General features: G+C 41.2%; 1 protein-coding gene across 4 annotated transcripts in view; it reads right to left on the bottom strand.

Annotated features, from left to right (window-relative positions):
• Positions 1-1291: 1291 nt before the first annotated feature.
• The window catches only part of SH2D1A (SH2 domain containing 1A), a 58328-nt gene continuing 41543 nt past the window's right edge, over positions 1292-18076 (bottom strand). For 3 of the 4 annotated variants that reach the window (XM_077285111.1, XM_077285113.1, XM_077285112.1), the window contains 3 exons: positions 13379-13442; positions 11599-11731; positions 1292-1486 (listed from right to left, as the gene is read on the bottom strand). In XM_077285111.1, the coding sequence (XP_077141226.1) occupies positions 1482-1486; positions 11599-11731; positions 13379-13442 (202 nt within the window). In that variant the 3' untranslated portion in view covers positions 1292-1481. The remainder of the gene's footprint in view (positions 1487-11598; positions 11732-13378; positions 13443-18076) is intronic. The other variant, XM_077285114.1, reaches the window with a different exon arrangement.

Here is an 18076-nt window from a genome sequence, read left to right as displayed (position 1 = left end):
CCCGCTACTATCCCCGCCCACCCCGATGCTAACCCCGCCCATCCCTGTGCTAACCACACCCATCCTGATGATGTAATCATTCATGTGCACCCAGCATTCTGTAATGAACGCTGTGTGAACTTGGGGGTTAAACGGCCTGCAGCTGGGAGGACAGGGATACCGCCCAAGCATTGCGGACTCCGGGGACCTGCCCATGGATCGCATGTGGCCTGCGGGCCAGAGATTCCCCACCCCTGATTTAAAGGGTCGTGGTGGCCCACTTTGCATTACAGAGCTGCCAGCCCACCGGGCATCTGCCGGGCTGGGCAGATTAGCAATCCGGGACCGAGTGTAGTCCTCCCTTACTTTGACATGGCAAAATCACTGCTCATCAGCATCTGAACCAACTTCGAAAGTGTCATGCTGCACTGTAGTCATTCCTTTTGCAAGTTGTTCAACCAGGTTAAGATGAAGCATTGATTGCGCAGCATCATAGAGAGGATGGACTGCAGCATAAGACCATGCTGTTCAACTAGCTTCAGATGCCGCTGGATGGTGATTGGGCAACATCTTAGAGGTGAAAGACTACAGCATGAGATCACACTGTTCAATCAGGTCTAGATGCTGCCAAATGGTGAATAAGCAACATCATAGAGGGGGACTGCAACACAAGATCACACTGTTCAACTAGGTTCAAATGTTACTGAACATTGATTGGGCAGAGACATAGAGAGGAAGGACAGCAAGAGATTAGACTGTTCAACCAGGCTCACATGCTACCAAGCAGTTATTCAAAAGCATCATAGAGGAAAAAAACTACTGCACAGCATCGCATTGTTAAACCAGGTTCAGATGTTGTTGAAGTGATTGGGCCATGTCATAGAGAGAGAGAGGGCTTCCCACCTCAAGAGAAAAATCTGGTGAAATGCCCTGTTGGACCACAAGAATAATAAGCACCAAACAAAAAAAGAAATAAGAGCATATCTCCACAATGGAGAGACAAAATTACAAACGGAAAACAGTGGCAGGTTCAGGAGAGCACAGGGATTTTGGCAAGGTAACAAACTAATTGTTTGCGAGGGACACATGACAAGTCCCCTTTAAGTATCATTGTAGCTTGTAGTTCAGTCCATGATACATACAGGAAAGTTTCCTCCCAAGCTCAGAAGAGTTGGTAAGCTGTCTTCTGGCTTTGTGAGTTATTTTTGACTGTCTTGTAATGCAGGGAGTGGTTGATGGACTCACTCTTACTAATGGACAAGGGCAGACAGAACATCCTTTTCATACATTTGCAAATCTATAAAGTGTCAGCATGTTAATGAGATTTTAGACTACCTGATTAAGGTATTTATTAAAAAAGACAACATCATTTTAAATAAACGCAATACAGAAAGAGTATATGTCACATTTTTCACATAAACACCTTTAAAATGTACATAATTATATTTTCTCAGACAAAAAATCTTTTCCCGTGAAGAAGGTGAAGCGGTCCATGTCCCTTGTTAATCTGCAGTTAGGAAAGAACAACCAATCAGATATAGAATTCAGATACAGTTAAACACCAACAGCTAATTAATCAGTTGATCGATACAACGATAATCAACTGTAAACTGAAATCCCACATTTGATGCACTAATTCTAAAAACTGAAATTCTGGCATTTACTTTGATTATTTGATACTTCAGGTAATTATAATTGTGGCTAAACCAATTGAGTTTTTTCCTTTGACATATTATTCCATAATAAATAGGAAATAGAGTTGTTTTGAGCGTTATTATTTGCTTAATTATTTTCAAATATTTTCTAAAACTTTTTTTTTAACTCCCACTTGAACATGTAGAATCTTTACTGGCACCCTATGGCAGATTTTAACAGGTATACAACCGTGCCAGACAGGGCCGGACTGGGACTAAAATTCAGCCCTGGCATTTGAAGTCACACAGGCCCACTTGTCACATGGTGACTGTATAATATCTTTGTTCACTTGTAGGTTACAAGAAGAGAGGGGAGTGTAACACGACTATATAACATATAATCACAGCTGTATCCAGCATTACAGCTCAGTCCCCATAGAATGTAATACAGCACAGCCCCCATAGAATGTAATACAGCCAGCCCCCCAGAATGTAATACAACCCAGTCCCCATAGAATGTAATACAGCCAGCCCCCATAGAATGTAATACAGCCAGCCCCCATAGAGTGTAATACAGCCAGCCCCATAGAATGTAATACAGCCAGCCCCCATAGAATGTAATACAGCCCAGTCCCCATAGAATGTAATGCAGCCAGCCCCATAGAATATAATGCAGCCAGCCCCCATAGAATGCAATGCAGCACAGCCACCATACAATGTAATGCAGCACAGCCCCATAGAATGTAATGCAGCCCAGCCCCCATAGAATGTAATGCAGCACAGCCACCATACAATGTAATGCAGCCAGCCTCCATAGAATGTAATGCAGCCAGCCCCATAGAATGTAATGCAGCCAGTCCCCATAGAATGTAATGCAGCCAGCCCCCATAGAATGTAATGCAGCCAGCCCCCATAGAATGTAATGCAGCCAGCCCCATAGAATGTAATGCAGCCAGTCCCCATAGAATGTAATGCAGCCAGTCCCCATAGAATGTAATGCAGCACAGCCACCACACAATATAATGCAGCACAGCCCCATAGAATGCAATGCAGCACAGCCACCATACAATGTAATGCAGCACAGCCCCATAGAATGAAATGCAGCCAGCCCCCATAGAATGTAATGCAGCCAGCCCCCATAGAATGTAATGCAGCCAGCCCCCATAGAATGTAATGCAGCCAGCCCCCATAGAATGTAATGCAGCCAGCCCCCATAGAATGTAATGCAGCCAGCCCCCATAGAATGTAATGCAGCCAGCCCCCATATAATGTAATGCAGCCAGCCCCATAGAATGTAATGCAGCCAGTCCCCATAGAATGTAATGCAGCCAGTCCCCATAGAATGTAATGCAGCACAGCCACCACACAATATAATGCAGCACAGCCCCATAGAATGCAATGCAGCACAGCCACCATACAATATAATGCAGCCAGCCCCCATAGAATGAAATGCAGCCAGTCCCCATAGAATGTAATGCAGCCAGTCCCCATAGAATGTAATGCAGCATAGCCACCATACAATATAATGCAGCCCAGCCCCCATAGAATGTAATGCAGCCAGTCCCCATATAATGTAATGCAGCACAGCCACCATACAATGTAATGCAGCACAGCCCCATAGAATGTAATTCAGCCCAGCCCCATAGAATGTAATGCAGCCCAGCCCCATAGAATGTAATGCAGCCCCCCAATAGCCCCACAATCCCATTATAACTCAGTCAATGATATATAATAATAATAATAATAATAATAAAAACACTCTATTCACCTTTCCTCTTGCCCCGAGCTACTCCTGGCTCCGGTCTCAGCAGCTGCAGTCTGCCCACCCGGTCACACAGCAGGTGTACGATGATATGACGTCATCGTGCACCCGCAGTGTCAGCAGCAGGCAGAGTGGGGAATGATGGGAGAGAGAGCGTCAGCAGACACTCTCTCCTCCATCATTGCATTCAACTGTACCGGCGTCTATGACGCCGGTATACTTGAATGCGGGGCCGGGAGTGTGCCGACAGCGGGGGAAGTGTGCCGACAGCGGCACACTCGAGTGGCCCACTACTGCCACCGGCCCTTCTGGCATTTGCCAGAACTGCCCGATGGCCAGTCCGGCCCTGGTGCCAGACCTGAGAGACTACTGTAAGCTTTAGTTTTAACCAATAAGGTACAAGCATCCAAGCCCCTCCTTAATAACCAGTCCCCAGGTTTCAATTCTGACTTGTGTCACTTTATCTGATAGTAAGTCTGGAATACTCCTACATATCCCAGTGATTCAGATTTATTTTCATAACACTTTGTATTTTAGGTTAGTGGTAAATTTGGATCAATAAAATTTGTGGGGGGTTGGGTTATGTTTTTCATGAAATTTGGTAAAAATGTTAAAAAGTTCTCAAATTTCAAACTTTTAATTTTTAGACTCTTACACACAAAATAGTTAATCAATAATATTTCCTACATGTCTACTTTATGTCAACATCATCTTTTATTTTGTTAGGATGTTAGAAGGATTAAAAATATAGTAGAAAATTTACATTTTCTCAAAGAAACTTAAAACTCCTATTTTTATACAAATCTACTAAGTTTGAAATAACTATGAGGAGCCTATTTATTTCAAAATGCCAAAATATGATACCTTTTTAAAAAACTCTACCCCTCAGTGTATTACAAACTGTTGTCAGAAACTCTATTGACCCTTCAGGTGTTTCACGGTAATTAACCCAGCATTCTGCGATTGTCTCGGACCGAGGAAAACTCTTGGCTCACTCGCACCCATATAAGCCTATGGGTGCGAGTGAGACAACGCACATCACTCAGATATCATCCGAGTGATGTGCGTTATAAGCGGACCCCAGCAATGGAGGAGATGGAGAAATTCATTTCTCCGCCTCCTCTGCAGCTGTGCTCCGATCCTCCCTGTGCGAAAGAATCGGAGCACAGACGCATGACACTCGGCTCCTGCTCTGCTGCGAGTAGGAGCCAAGTGTCATTAGCATATCGCATCCGATGCTCTCGCATCGGATGCAATATGCCAGTGTGACGCCGGCCTTACAAGTGGAAACATTGCCCTTAAAGGACTTCAGCTAGCGTTGTAGTGACCATTTTGGACCCGCAGGTGCTCCACAAAAGTTTATAGCACAGGAATGTAAAAATTAAATTTTACATTAATTCCACAACATATTTGTTTTAGCCTAAAATTAAGATAATAAAAGAAGATGAACCTCATAATCTGTTATGCAATTTTTCCCGAAAGTGACAATGTCTTAAATGGGGTCAAAAACTGCTGTTTAGGCACACTGTCAGACCCAGAAAAGAAGGAGTGCAAATTTGTCCTGAACAGATTGAGGATGCGGTCACATTTACATAAAATGACAAATTAAGTTGTTTCTATTAAAATGATGCTTAAGCCTCAAATTTTTAATTCTCATAAGAGGTAACAGGATAAAGTGGACCCAGCAGCTTGTTATGTAATTTCTTGTTAACATAGTGATACTCCAATAAGTGGCTGGATTACTTTTTGGTTTTATGATGTGACTTGGATAGGAAGGAGCCTTATCTGACTTTGGAGTGTAATTTTTGGTTGGAATTAGTAGAGCCCCTAAGGTGGCAGAACAGCAAAAAAACATATGTGATTTTACGAGTTTATCTATGAGTGTGGTGAGGATTTTAAACCCACATTGGAATGTGCAAGTAAAAAAAAAAACATTTTTACCAGTAAACTGTTATGTTAGCACCAAACGTTTAATTTTCGTAAGATGTACTATGTAGAAATTAACCTCAAAATTTGGTAAGCAATTTCTCCTCAATGCAGGGATACCCCATATGTGGTTGAAAACTGCCACTTGTATACTTAACAGGGCTCTGAAATGAAGGAGCGCCATCTGTCATTTGGAGTGCAGATTTCAGTTCTAACTCTAAGGGCTGTGTGCACACGTTCAGGATTTTTTGCGGGTTTTTTTGCGGTTTTTCGCTATAAAAATGCGATAAAGCATTCTATAAGCATCCTATTATTAGGATGCAATCCGCAATTTTTGTGCATATGTTGCATTTTTTCCCACGGCGGAATCGTATTCTGGGAAAAAACGCAGCATGTTCACACATAGGAATGCATTGATCCACTTACTTTCCACATGTGGCTATGCCCACCATGTGGGAAGTAAGCGGATCCTGTGCGGTTGGTACCCATGGTGGAGGGGAGGAGACTCTCCTTCAGGTCCTGGGAACGATATATCTGTAAAAAAAAAAAAATAATTAAAATACAAAATCGTGATATTCTCACCTTCCGGCGTCCTTCGCAGCCTTCACGCTCCTCGCGATGCTTCCGTTCTCAGGGATGTTTTGCGACAATGACCTGTGATGACGTAGCGGTCACGCGTGATGCTACATCATCTGGGGTCATTGCCGTGAGGCATTATTAGGAACGGGAGCATCGCGAGGAGCGGGAACACTGCGAGGGACACCGGAAGGTGAGAATATCACGATTTTTTATTTTTGTATTATTTTTAACATTAGGTCTTTTTACTATTGATGCTGCATAGGCAACATCAATAGTAAAAAGTTGGTCACACTTGTCAAACAGTATGTTTGACAAGTGTGACCAACCTGTCAATCAGTTTTTCAAGTAATGCATCTGCGCGAGATGCTGACTGTGCAGGTGGACTCAGCAGGATCCAGGGTTAGGTGATTATATATTGTTCGGGGGTTTTTTGAGCAAGTGTTTGTACAGGCTGTGCCGATATCCAACTATTGAAGGGGAGACGACTGTGGGGCCATCATACTGTGTGGGGAGATTTACTGTGGTGATATAATAACTGTGTGGGCCATCATACTCTATGGGGCGTTTGTGAGTGCATCAGGGGCATTATTACTTTTTAGAAGCACAATGGGGTCAATATTGAATATTAAATTGGCATTTAAGAGGCACTCAGGGTATTGTTACTGTCAAAGGGGTAAACAGGAGGACTTATTACTTTCTGGTAGGGGGCAAAATGTGAGCACTATTACTGTCTAGGGCACATACAGAGGGCATTAAAATTTTCTAGTGGGTAATTATACCATCTGGAGAGCAGAAAGGGGGCATTTTAACCATACGGGGTGCTAAAAATAGTAGTGTTACCATGCCATACAGCAGATGCAATGATATGGACAAATAAGGCAACAGAAGCTCAACATTAAGGTATCAATAGGATGAGGAGTTTGGGCAGGTTGAAAATAGATGGGACATTGATAGAAATGTGAGTAGTCCAATGTGTTTTTGGTTTTTGTAGTAAACTCTGCAGACGAGTAATGGCTTGAAGAAGTTGTCGTGCCGGTCTGGGCTAGATGGAAAACATGGGAGAGTAATTACATCAATAACATAATTACTAACTTATTAGTACATCAATAGAGTCTTAACCCCTTTGCGACATGCGCCATACTAGTACTACTCTGTGGGAGCTGCATTTGCGCAAACAGCAGTACTAGTACAGAGGCATAATTGCACAGCCTCACACTGAGAGCTGCGGCAATCGCGTGCGGCTGTTAGCTGTATGTGAGCAGCAATGCCCACGATTGGTGCTAGCACCAATCACGGGCATTTAACCCCTCTGATGCCACTGTCAGCAGTGAGTAGTAGTCAGGGCTCCCTGCGCCATTCATCAGGACAACGTAAAGTGATCACGCTGTCCTGATGATCTCCATGGAGACTCCCGGCCCCAAGATGAACGTGGGGTCCTTCCAAGTCCTGCAGGTAAGGTGGCTTCCCAGAGCCTGCAGAGAACAGGACCTGAGAAGCCTCCTTCCCTGCCTGTCAGATCACTGACCTGATACTCTGTATTGCAGAACATCAGATCAGCGATCTGATATTATAAAGTAATGTCCCATCCTGGGACAATGTTAAAAAAAAGTAAAAAAAAAAAAAAAAATTACACAGTGTAAAAATGTCTTGTAAAAAAGGAAAAAAAATGTTTGCAATAAATGCATTTATTTATGTAACTAAAAAAATACAATAAAAGTGCACATATTTGGTATCGCCGCATCAGTAACAATCCACTCTATAAAACTGTCCCACAAGTTAACCCCTTCAGTGAACACCGTAAAAAAAAATAAAAAATCAATGCTTTGTCATCATACCACCGAACAAAAAGTGCAATAAAACACAATCAAAAAGACAGATGTAAATAAAAGCGATACCGCTGAAAACGTCATCTCGTCCCACAAAAAACAAGCCACCATACAGCTCCATCAGCAGAAAAATAAAAAAGTTATAGCGCTCAGAATAAAATGATCCAAAAATAATTATTTTTTCTATAAAATAGTTTTTATTGTGTAAAAGCGCCAAAACATAAAAAACAATATAAGTGAGGTATCGCTGTAATCGTATTGACCTGAAGAACAAAGGGGTCTTACCAATTTTACCACACGCGGAATGGTATAAAAAAACTAAAAGTAATTCCTGAATTGCTGCTTTTTATTCATTCTGTCTCCCAAAAATCAGAAAAGAAAGCGATTAAAAAATGTCATGTGCCCAAAAATGGTACCAATAAAAACGTCAGCTCGTCCCACAAAAAACAAGACCTCACATGACTCTGTGGGCTGAAATATAGAAAAATTATAGTTCTCAAAATATGGTAATGCAAAAACTAGTTTTCACAATAAAAAGCGTCTTTTAGTGTGTGACAGCAGCCGAACATAAAAATTCTACATAAATCTGGTATCTCTGTAATTGCACCGACCCGAAGAATAGAGTTGCCTAATCAATTTTACCACATGAAGAACAGCATAAAAAATAAATAAAACCAATTCTTCACGTGCTGTGGATTTTTTCATTCTGCCTCCCAAAGATCGCAGTAAGGCTTTGCGCACATTTATCCTGCAGTCTGTGCTTAGCGCTTATATCAGGGTTCCCGTGTAAATCTCTGAAATACATGATTAGGACAGAACCCCTGGTGGAAGATTCCCTATAATGAGGCAGATGGAAGCAGTGTGGACGCCATAGGACCTGTGATCCGGCGGTGTTCGTCTTTTTAGGATTGCATGAAAGTGCCGTCGGCCACAGTTTTGTGCGCTTCTGAAAAGGACACCGCTGAACAGAGGCCAGATGGAGTCCAGATTAACTCTGCTGCCTCATTATAGTGAATTGATCCTTCGGGGGTGTCATATGAATCACATCACTCAGAGATTTAGATGGAAACCGCAAAGAGAGTGGTCAGCGTAGAGCGCCAGATAAATGTGATCCCAAACGTTATGTAAAATGTTCCCAATAAATACTTACACTCAATACACAAAAAAAGCTAATCCCCACTCAGGTCTGTCATCTGTTAATGGAAATATAGGGGCTTCCATGTTACTGGTAGTACAAAGGCTCTGGAGAAGCGAAATGGCTCTTCACTCCCTAAAAGAAATTCAGCAAATTCTCCGCACCCAAATCCAAACCCCTCCTCCCTTCTGAGCCCCAGTGTGCCTAAACAACATAGCGCCCACATGTTTGGCATTTCTATAGTGATCAGAGCCCGCCTAATTTACAGTTGCGTGTTTCCAGAAGCATGAGCTGGGCATAAAGTACTGGAGACTGCAATGTCGTTGTCACTATAGTGTACTGGCCACTACAACTGTGGCACCCCAGGGGTTCAGGTACCACAGTGGTCTTGCCTTCCTCTCAGGGAGGGTGATGCCATGCTTGGAAATGAGGAAGGTCCCTTTGACAGGTAATCTTAAATGCAACACTTTCTGACTTCAGGCCAGAAGGGGGAGCTCTGAACCCGGTTTTCAGGGGAACTTCCCTAGATTATATACATTCTGGTCTGGAGGAGGAGTTAGGTAGTCTGGTGCAGACAAGGAACAGAGAAGGGGCACAGGAGAAGTCAGGAGCTAGAGGAGAGCTGCGAGTGGGCTCCCTCTAAGCTAGAGCACAGAAACAGGGCACCGGGAGCCCAAGGCTGTGGGGAACTACAAGTCCCATGGCAGAACCGGAGGGCAGGAAACTGAAAGGGATTTGCCCACATCACACCCACCTGAGGTACAGCAACCATCAGAGCCCGGAGTCACCGTGCATAGAGACCCCAAGGAAACAGCTTGAGTTGCCTACCATGCAGGTATTGTCCTAGGACAAGGGAGAAAGAGTACCTTGCCAGAAAGGCACAGGCAGCAAGGGACTAATGTTCAGTGCATAGTGGAAGGCTCCCAATCTGACCTGACCAAGGGGGTTCAATCTTTTTCCAGGCTGCCTGAACTCCACTTTCACCTTTTGCCAGTACCCTGGACTGAAAATGACTGTAAACAGTAAACCAGGTAAAGACATTGCAACCCCGTGTCCTTCGTTTATTTCTGGCACCACACCACTCTGGAAAAAAAAAAAACGCCGGGAGCCCTTGGGATCCCCGCTTTACCTGTGGGAAGAGACACCATCTTTGCTGCAAGCACCATCGACCCCAGAGGACCCCTTTAAGCAGCATGGGTCACCTCTTACTGAGGACCACAGGTGGCATCACAAACTTTTATTATTTTCACATCCCCTTTAAAGGTTGTTCCCCTTTTACTTGGGCACCCAGGGCCATGGACTGGGTCACCGCCACCGTGACCTCCCCTTTAACAACGACCGGACCTGGTACCGAGTACCCCTAGGCCTTGGCGGGCAACTCACAAAGCTAATTTGCAATTTTCACTCAACAACATCCACTGCTGCCTGTTTCTGGAAAACACCCCTGGAGTCAAAATCATCACTACACCTGTAGATAAATTCCCAAAGGGGTATAATTTCCAAAATGGGGTCCCTTATGGGGGTAAATCTGCACTGTAATATGGTGCTACTTCCCTTCTGAGCTTTGCACTGTGCCTCAAAAGTAAATTTTGAACACATATAGGGTTTTGGTGAACTCAGGAGAAATTGCACAACAAATTGTATGGAACAATTTCTCTTGTTACCCTTATGAAAATGTAAAATTTGGAGCTAAAAAAAAATTATCTGGGAAAAATGTGATTTTTTTAATTTTCACAGCTTAATGTTATAAACTTCTTTTAAGCACCTGTGGGTTCAAGGTGCTTAATACACATCTAGATAAATTCCCTACGGGGTCTGGTGTCTAGAATGGTGTCACTTGTTGGGGGTTTCCACTAGTTAGACACATCAGGGGCTCTCCAAATATAACATGATGTCCGCTAAGACAGAAAATTTTTCATTCAAAAAGTGAAATGGCGCTCCTTCCTTTCCGAGCTCTGCCATGTGCCCAAACATTAGATTTCCCCCACATATGGGGTATCGGCATGTTCAGGAGAAATTGCACAACAAATTGTATGGTCCATTTTCTCCTGCTACCCTTGCAAAAGTAAAACAAAATTAGGCCTAAAGGAACATTTTTGTGAAAGAATAGTAAATGTTTATTTTTTCCTTCCACATTCCCAAAATTCCTGTGAAGCACCTGAAGGGTTAATAAACTTCTTGAATGTGGTTTTGAGCACCTTGAGGGATGCAGTTTTTAGAATGGTGTCATTTTGGGGTATTTTCTGTCATATAGGCCCCTCAAAGTCACTTCAAATGTGAGGTGGTCCCTATAAAAAAGGTTTTGCAAATTTTGCTGTAAAAATGAGAAATTGCTGGTCAACTTTTAACCCGTATAACTTCTTACCAAAAAAAATTGTTTCCAAAATTGTGCTGATGTAAAGTAGACATGTGGGAATTGTTATTTATTAGCTATTTTGTGCGATATGACTCTCTGATTTAAGGGCATAAAAATTAAAAGTTTGAAAATTGCAAAAGTTTCAACATTTTTGCCAAATTTCCATTTTTTTCACAAACAAATGCAAATCATATCAAAGAAATTTTACCACTATAATAAAGTAAAATATGTCATGAGAAAACATTCTTAATGCTAAATATTTTTCAGGATACGTTGAAGCATTTCAGAGTTATGACCTCATAAAGTGAAAGTGGTCAAAATTGTAAAAAATTTGCCTGGTCAGGAAGGTGAAAACAGGCTTCGGGGTGAAGAGGTTACAATACACATTTCATAAGTACTACCTTGTGTTTTTTGGTACATACTCCTCTCAACTGGGTACTGCAGATGGGTAGCAATCCCTTGACCTGGTTTAGTGTAAGCAGAAATCAGATTCTGAATCTTTCTGAACATCCTTTTATGAACCCCTGGTGCTGCCTGGACATAAAAATCAAGATAAAAGTTTGAATTTAGGTTTAAAATCCTACTTTTTATATGAAGAAACGAAACATTGACTTTATGCAGTCGTGGCCAAAAGTTTTGAGACTGAAACAAATTTTAGTTTTCTGCTTCAGTATTTTTAGATCTTTTAGTCAGATAATACTTCGGTAACTATAGTAACATCAGCATTTCATAAGTTTTTAAACTTTTATTGATACATAAACTTTAAATGAATAAGGTTATGCAAAATCTCAATATTTACAGTGTTGACCCTTATTTTACAACCCATTCATTCCTATTCAGTGCTTGACGTTTATCACAATTTCTGTGTTTTTGTTTGTCCACCCGCTTTTTAAGATTGCTGACAGATTCTCAATGGGATTAAGATCTGGGGAGTTTCCTTAGCATGGGCACAAAATTGTAAATTTTTGTTCACCAAACAACTTCGTTATCTCTTTTGCCTTGAGACATGATCTCCATCATGCTGGGAAAGGCATTACTCATCACGAAATTGCTTCTGGAGGGTTGGGAAGAGTTGCTCTTGGAGGATGTATCATTTTTCCAGATGTTTCAAACAGTCCGAAGGGGACTTCAATGGAGAAAATAACTTTGCAGGAAGTACAAGGATTGGACTGCAGGGGACTGGGGTGATTATATGCTCTGCAGAACCCCCATTAGATTGGTGTTACTCACAATTCTGCCTATGAAGGCTGCCATGAATAAAGAATGGGATCTAAAAATCCTGAAAGAGCAACTTCCCCCTAATGATCTACGATCAATTTGGTGATGGGCAATGCTTTTTGCAGCATGATGGACACCAAAGAAACATGATAACTAATTGGCTTCCTGAACAAAAAATGTAAATGTCAGATCCATGGCTAGGATACTCCCCAAATCTCAATCACATTGAGAACCTGTGGTCAATCCTCAAAAAATAGCTGGACAAACATGGAAATTGTGATAAACTCCAATCACTGATTAGGCAATAATGGGTCATCCGTCAGGATTTGGCCCAGAAGCTGATATCCAGTTGTCGTGAAGATTTGCAGAAGTCTTGAAAAAGAAGAGTCAACATTAAACATTGAGTTTTTTCATGAACTTGATGGATTTGTCAATAAAACTTTAAAAACATATTAAAAGCAATAATTATAATTCAGTAACCAGAGAAACATGTGATTAGGATCCAAAAACACTGAAGCAGCAAACTGCGTGAAATCCAAAATTTGTGTTTTGGCTGCCACTTCATGAAAACCAAAATTTCACGAAAGTTTTGGCTACCATTGTACTGATAAACAGTACAGCTTTATAGATACGGGCATAATTAATAATAAGAAAGATTTGCAATTTTATAAGAAGAATCCATAAATTAGTCAAATTGATTACGATTTTATATACAATAGTAAAAATACAGAAAAAAGAAGAAGGCACCAAAAACACAATGTATACAAGAAAGGACCTTATAGTATCAAAGTATTTCATTATTGGTATAAACACTATTGTTGAATAGAACCGGCTAACAGAGAATGAGTCCAGTACTGGACATAGAACCGCATTCCATATACCCCAATTTATTCGTGTCACCAGGCATTATGGATTATTCATTCTCACGCATGCTGTTACATTCTGGTATAAGAAGATTCTTACCTCTGCTGACCAGGATCCGGTTATTGTTTTGGACACCCTGTATGTGTAAATGGCATCTTTATGCCTGCAAACATTCACAAACATATGCATTAGTATATTCTATAGTAACAATTATATCTTTTTCAAAGTTTGTGTTTTGGATACGGTATATCATCCTCTATATAGACTTTACCATAACAAGAGCTTGTGGTACCTGTTATGCTCTGACAGGGGTCCTATAGTACATGTTAGTCTGAGACTACTATTCATACTGCATAGGAAATATTAGCTATAAACAGATGGTCTTAAAGGGAATGAGCACACTGTCAGGATTCCTCTGTATTTCCCTGCAGGTTGGCGGTCATGTGACTGCATGTGGGTAATTTGCCTACTTGTGGTTACATGCTGACTAGACTCTGCATTTAACTCAATACTTTTCTATTGAGAGATGCCGGGTGATGAAAAGGTCAGCACTACAGAATACAGAGAAATTGTGGCAGTGTGCACAATTCACACTGTCATGATCCAGCTGTCTGCCGTCACATCTAGTAGTGTTTGCTCTGGACTAATCCTAATAACTGACAGTTTCAGAGATTTTTTTCAGTTGTTTTTTATTATAATCACATGCAGGATTACATTATCTATCCGGTATGTAAATATCATATGATACTGCAGATCAGCACCTACTCAATTGATTATGAACAGATCTCCATTACTCAGCAGTGACCGCTGCTCCATTCTATGTTTGCCAAAGGATGCCGATTGTTGGACTCCCAAAGATCTCATATTAATGACTTATCCAAAGGACTGGACATTTATGAGTCGTGCCCTAAGCTAGGGCGAAATGCACGTTAGTGTGCGAGGAGTAGAAGACACGGGCTGACCTACCGTAATATATTCGCTCTGTGCGCTCTGGGCATGTACTGATATCATTGCTACTATTTATTTGCATATCTTGTCTGATACATGGCTATACCATTTACTGCCAGAAGACACAAAGGAGCACATTAAGACCAAAAACACTGTTGTAAAAAAAAAAATCACAGTAATAAGCAAGTGCTAGTAAAAAGATGGAAAAAAACCGAGGTATTTAGCTGATACGTTTTTTGCAAAAAATGTATACTAAGCTGCTCCACCAAACGTCAAGGTATACCCATATAGAGCAGTCCTAACTGATGTATGTAATGCCTATCTGATGTATTTAAAACCTGATCATCTGTATATTACCTGTATAAGCAGGGTTCAGAGAGGGAATGTCCATGTGGACACGCTAAATGGAACAGCTTTTGTACAAATGACCCACAAGGAGTGGTGGATAACTCCCCAGTCTTGTAGACACAAGAGAACAATTATGGAAACAGAAACACATGGGCTACTTGCACAGTGAACAAGTCTGTAGGAACATATGAACATATGTTCACACACCACCAAGAAACTTGAACACACAAAAGAGCACAGTAAGACCAAAAACACTGTTGTAAAAAAAAATCACTGTAATAAGTAAGTGCTAGTAAAAAGATGGAAAAAAAACAGGGTATTTAGTTGATACGTTTTTTGCAAAAAAAGTATACTAAGCTGCTCCACCAAACATCAAGGTATACCCATATAGAGCAGTCCTAACTGATGTATGTACGCCCTATCTGATGTATTTAAAACCTGATCATCTGTATATTACCTGTATAAGCAGGGTTCAGAGAGGGAATTCCATCTTTTTACTAGCACTTGCTTATTACTGTGATTTTTTTTTTACAACAGTGTTTTTGGTCTTACTGTGCTCTTTTGTGTCTTCAAGTTTCTTGGTGGTGTGTGAACATGTTCCTACAGACCTGTTCACTGTGCAAGTAGCCCATGTGTTTCTGTTACCATTTACTGCCAGAGTAGGTAGAAATAAAGATATACACACTATGCAAGGTAAATTAACGCTTTCTGTGTCCCTCTGCTTTTTCCCAGGTTTTTTTTGTTCTGTGCATTCATGTTTTTAGCACTTGTGTTGGCTTTTTATACTAAAAAAATGGGTATTGGGGTGGGAGGGTATTTATTTTACCTGACTTTTGGATGATTTAAGAATATTTGAGGTTTGCTGTGCCGTAATTTTAGTAGTAGACATTTGGGGTTGATTAATTGCGGTGTTTACGTCTGGATCTACAAAAAATAATTGTTTACATGCCAGTCCCAGACAGCTATGTGAATATGTGTTGGGCATGTGTGAGACAGGCTCCTGTTAACTGCCCATCAAATTCATGAAAAGTTACGTCACTTTAGTGGCATATATTACTCCAGAAATGTACTCCAGTCTCTGCTGAAATAAAGAAGGAAGGCATGTGCCTCTTAGGCTAGTTTCACACTAGCGTTTATCCGGGCTGCGGACTTCCTCCGTGAAGCCCTGCCCACTGCCGCGCCTCTTCGTTCAGCACCGCCTACGGCTGCATGCACCGTGCAAACCCTATCTTTAACATTGGGTACGCAGGCCATGCCGCTATATGCGGATGCCGCCACATGCGTCGTTTTGACGGAGCAGCATCTGCATGAAAATGCAACATGTTGCGTTCGGCCCAGGTCGTCGCACCGTCAAAACGACGCATTCGGCGGAACCTGCATACAGCGGCATGGCCTGCATACACAATGTTAAAGATAGTGTGCGCATGCCGCATGCAGCCATAGGTGGAGCTGAACGAAGAGGCGTGGCAGTGGGTGGGGCTTCACGGAGGAAGTCCGCAACCCTCCACAGCCCGGATAAACGCTAGTGTGATACTAGCCTTAATGAATTAGACCTATCTTATTTCAGCAACCCTGTAAAGACTGATGGACAAAATGCCAGTCCTAACACATCGGGGCCGTGGTTTCCTCCAGTGTGAAGGAATAATAATGCTCTCAGTGGGAAAAAGAAGATAATCTTGTAGTTATGATACCTTTTAATGGCTACGATACACTGAAAACTGTCTACAAATATCTGAGGGGATGTCACAGTGTAGAAGGGTCATCCTTATTCTCATTTGCACATGGAAACAAGAGAAGCAATGGGATGAAACTGAAAGGGAAAAAATACAGATTAGATATCAGAAAAAACTTCTTGACAGTGAGGGTGATCAATGAGTGGAACAGGCTGCCACGAGAGGTGGTGAGTTCTCCTTCAATGGAAGTCTTCAAACAGAGGCTGGACAGACATCTGTCTGAGATGGTTTAGTGAATCCTGCATTGAGCAGGGATTGGACACAATAATGTGGGAGGTCCCTTCCAACTCTAACATTCTGTGATTCTACGATGACCTCGGTGCGCTCAGGCTATCCTACTAGGAATTCTTCTGTGGTCATCATCAAGTCTTATCTGAATCCACTTTTACCATTCGAATCCTAGATTGATGGGATATTAATTTGCCATGTAATAGAATAAGGGACGTATGCCGCTATATAAAAAGGTTAAAGGTTATGAGGGAATAATTTTCTTTTTTTTACCTGATGGCATATATTTTTGGGCTAAAAATCACTCTTGAAATTGGATTTTATTCAAATATTTCAGAGTTCACACTCTACAGCCTCATTGTTGCACTGTCTATAAATGGCAGCAGAATGGGTTAACTAAGAATCAGTCAATGAGCTCATTCTGAAGAGTTTTTTTTTTTTTTTACTTTTGTCTTCCTTCCTCAGCTTTTATCAGCTGATTTATGACCACATGAAAATTGAACTGAACTTTGTGGTCATAAATTGTCTGAGAGAAAGTCAAAATAAGAAAAAATAAGAGTTATAATAAACTCTCCCATCAAAACTAGCTCAGTAATAGATTTTAAGTTAATTCATTCTGCAGCCAGCAGCGTATAAAAAAAACTGTCTATAAACTGCATTAAGCTGCAGTGTGTGTACTGGACCTAAAGGATTTTTTTTTTTTCTCTTTTCTTTGTATTCTTGTAAAATTGATCCAATCCTGCCCCCAAATTCCCCAACAAAAGATACCAGAAGATTTTCAAATGTGCTGCACCATAATAGATGAGTTTTACTATTTTTTACTAGTATGTGTATTTTTATGTACAGAGTTCTAAGATGATTTCAGAATGAGTTTTTTAGAACATTAGATTCCGCAGCTCACACCCGTACATTAGGTCGCCATTGCTTTGGCAGTGAAGTAGTTAGCATTTAATGTGATGCAAAGCGCTGAATTACACTTCTAACCTGCTCACTTGTTTTGTTAAGTCGTTTCTGCTAACGGAATTGATCTTATCACCACAGCCCTCTATACTGTCACAGTCACTTTATGCTACCACTTCAAAGTGCTGCACATCCACTATAACTGACATATTGCTTTCCTCTCACACTAGAAAATCTGAAATACTGAGTTTGCAGACGTCTCTCGTTTTTTATACCTGCTACTATTAAAAAGGCTTGAGATCCAGTATTAAAATGTTGCCCTATAATACTTATCTCTAGGTTTTAATGATGTATTGTGATTATGAAATTGACACTATAATCTAAATGTATGATTTCTAGGAGTATTGTGGCCATCTGTTGAGGGTTTTTGCTCGATTCTCAGTAGTGGTCATGTGTTTTGTAGCTCTGTAGAAGAATAAAGATCAGGTGTTATTTTGGTATGTAGGACAATGAAGGTCATTTTAGGAGGAGTGTTTGTTTCATAAGAGAATGTAGGTCATTTGTGGCAAAATTGCTGAAATATAAAGGCCATTTGCAATGGTGTTATTCTGATATTGGCAGTTGTTCTAATACTATATTT

This window comes from Ranitomeya variabilis, chromosome 2 (genome assembly GCF_051348905.1).
Source record: "Ranitomeya variabilis isolate aRanVar5 chromosome 2, aRanVar5.hap1, whole genome shotgun sequence".
In the NCBI taxonomy this organism is placed as follows: Eukaryota; Metazoa; Chordata; class Amphibia; order Anura; family Dendrobatidae; genus Ranitomeya; species Ranitomeya variabilis.
This window is presented reverse-complemented; position numbering and strand designations above follow the sequence as displayed.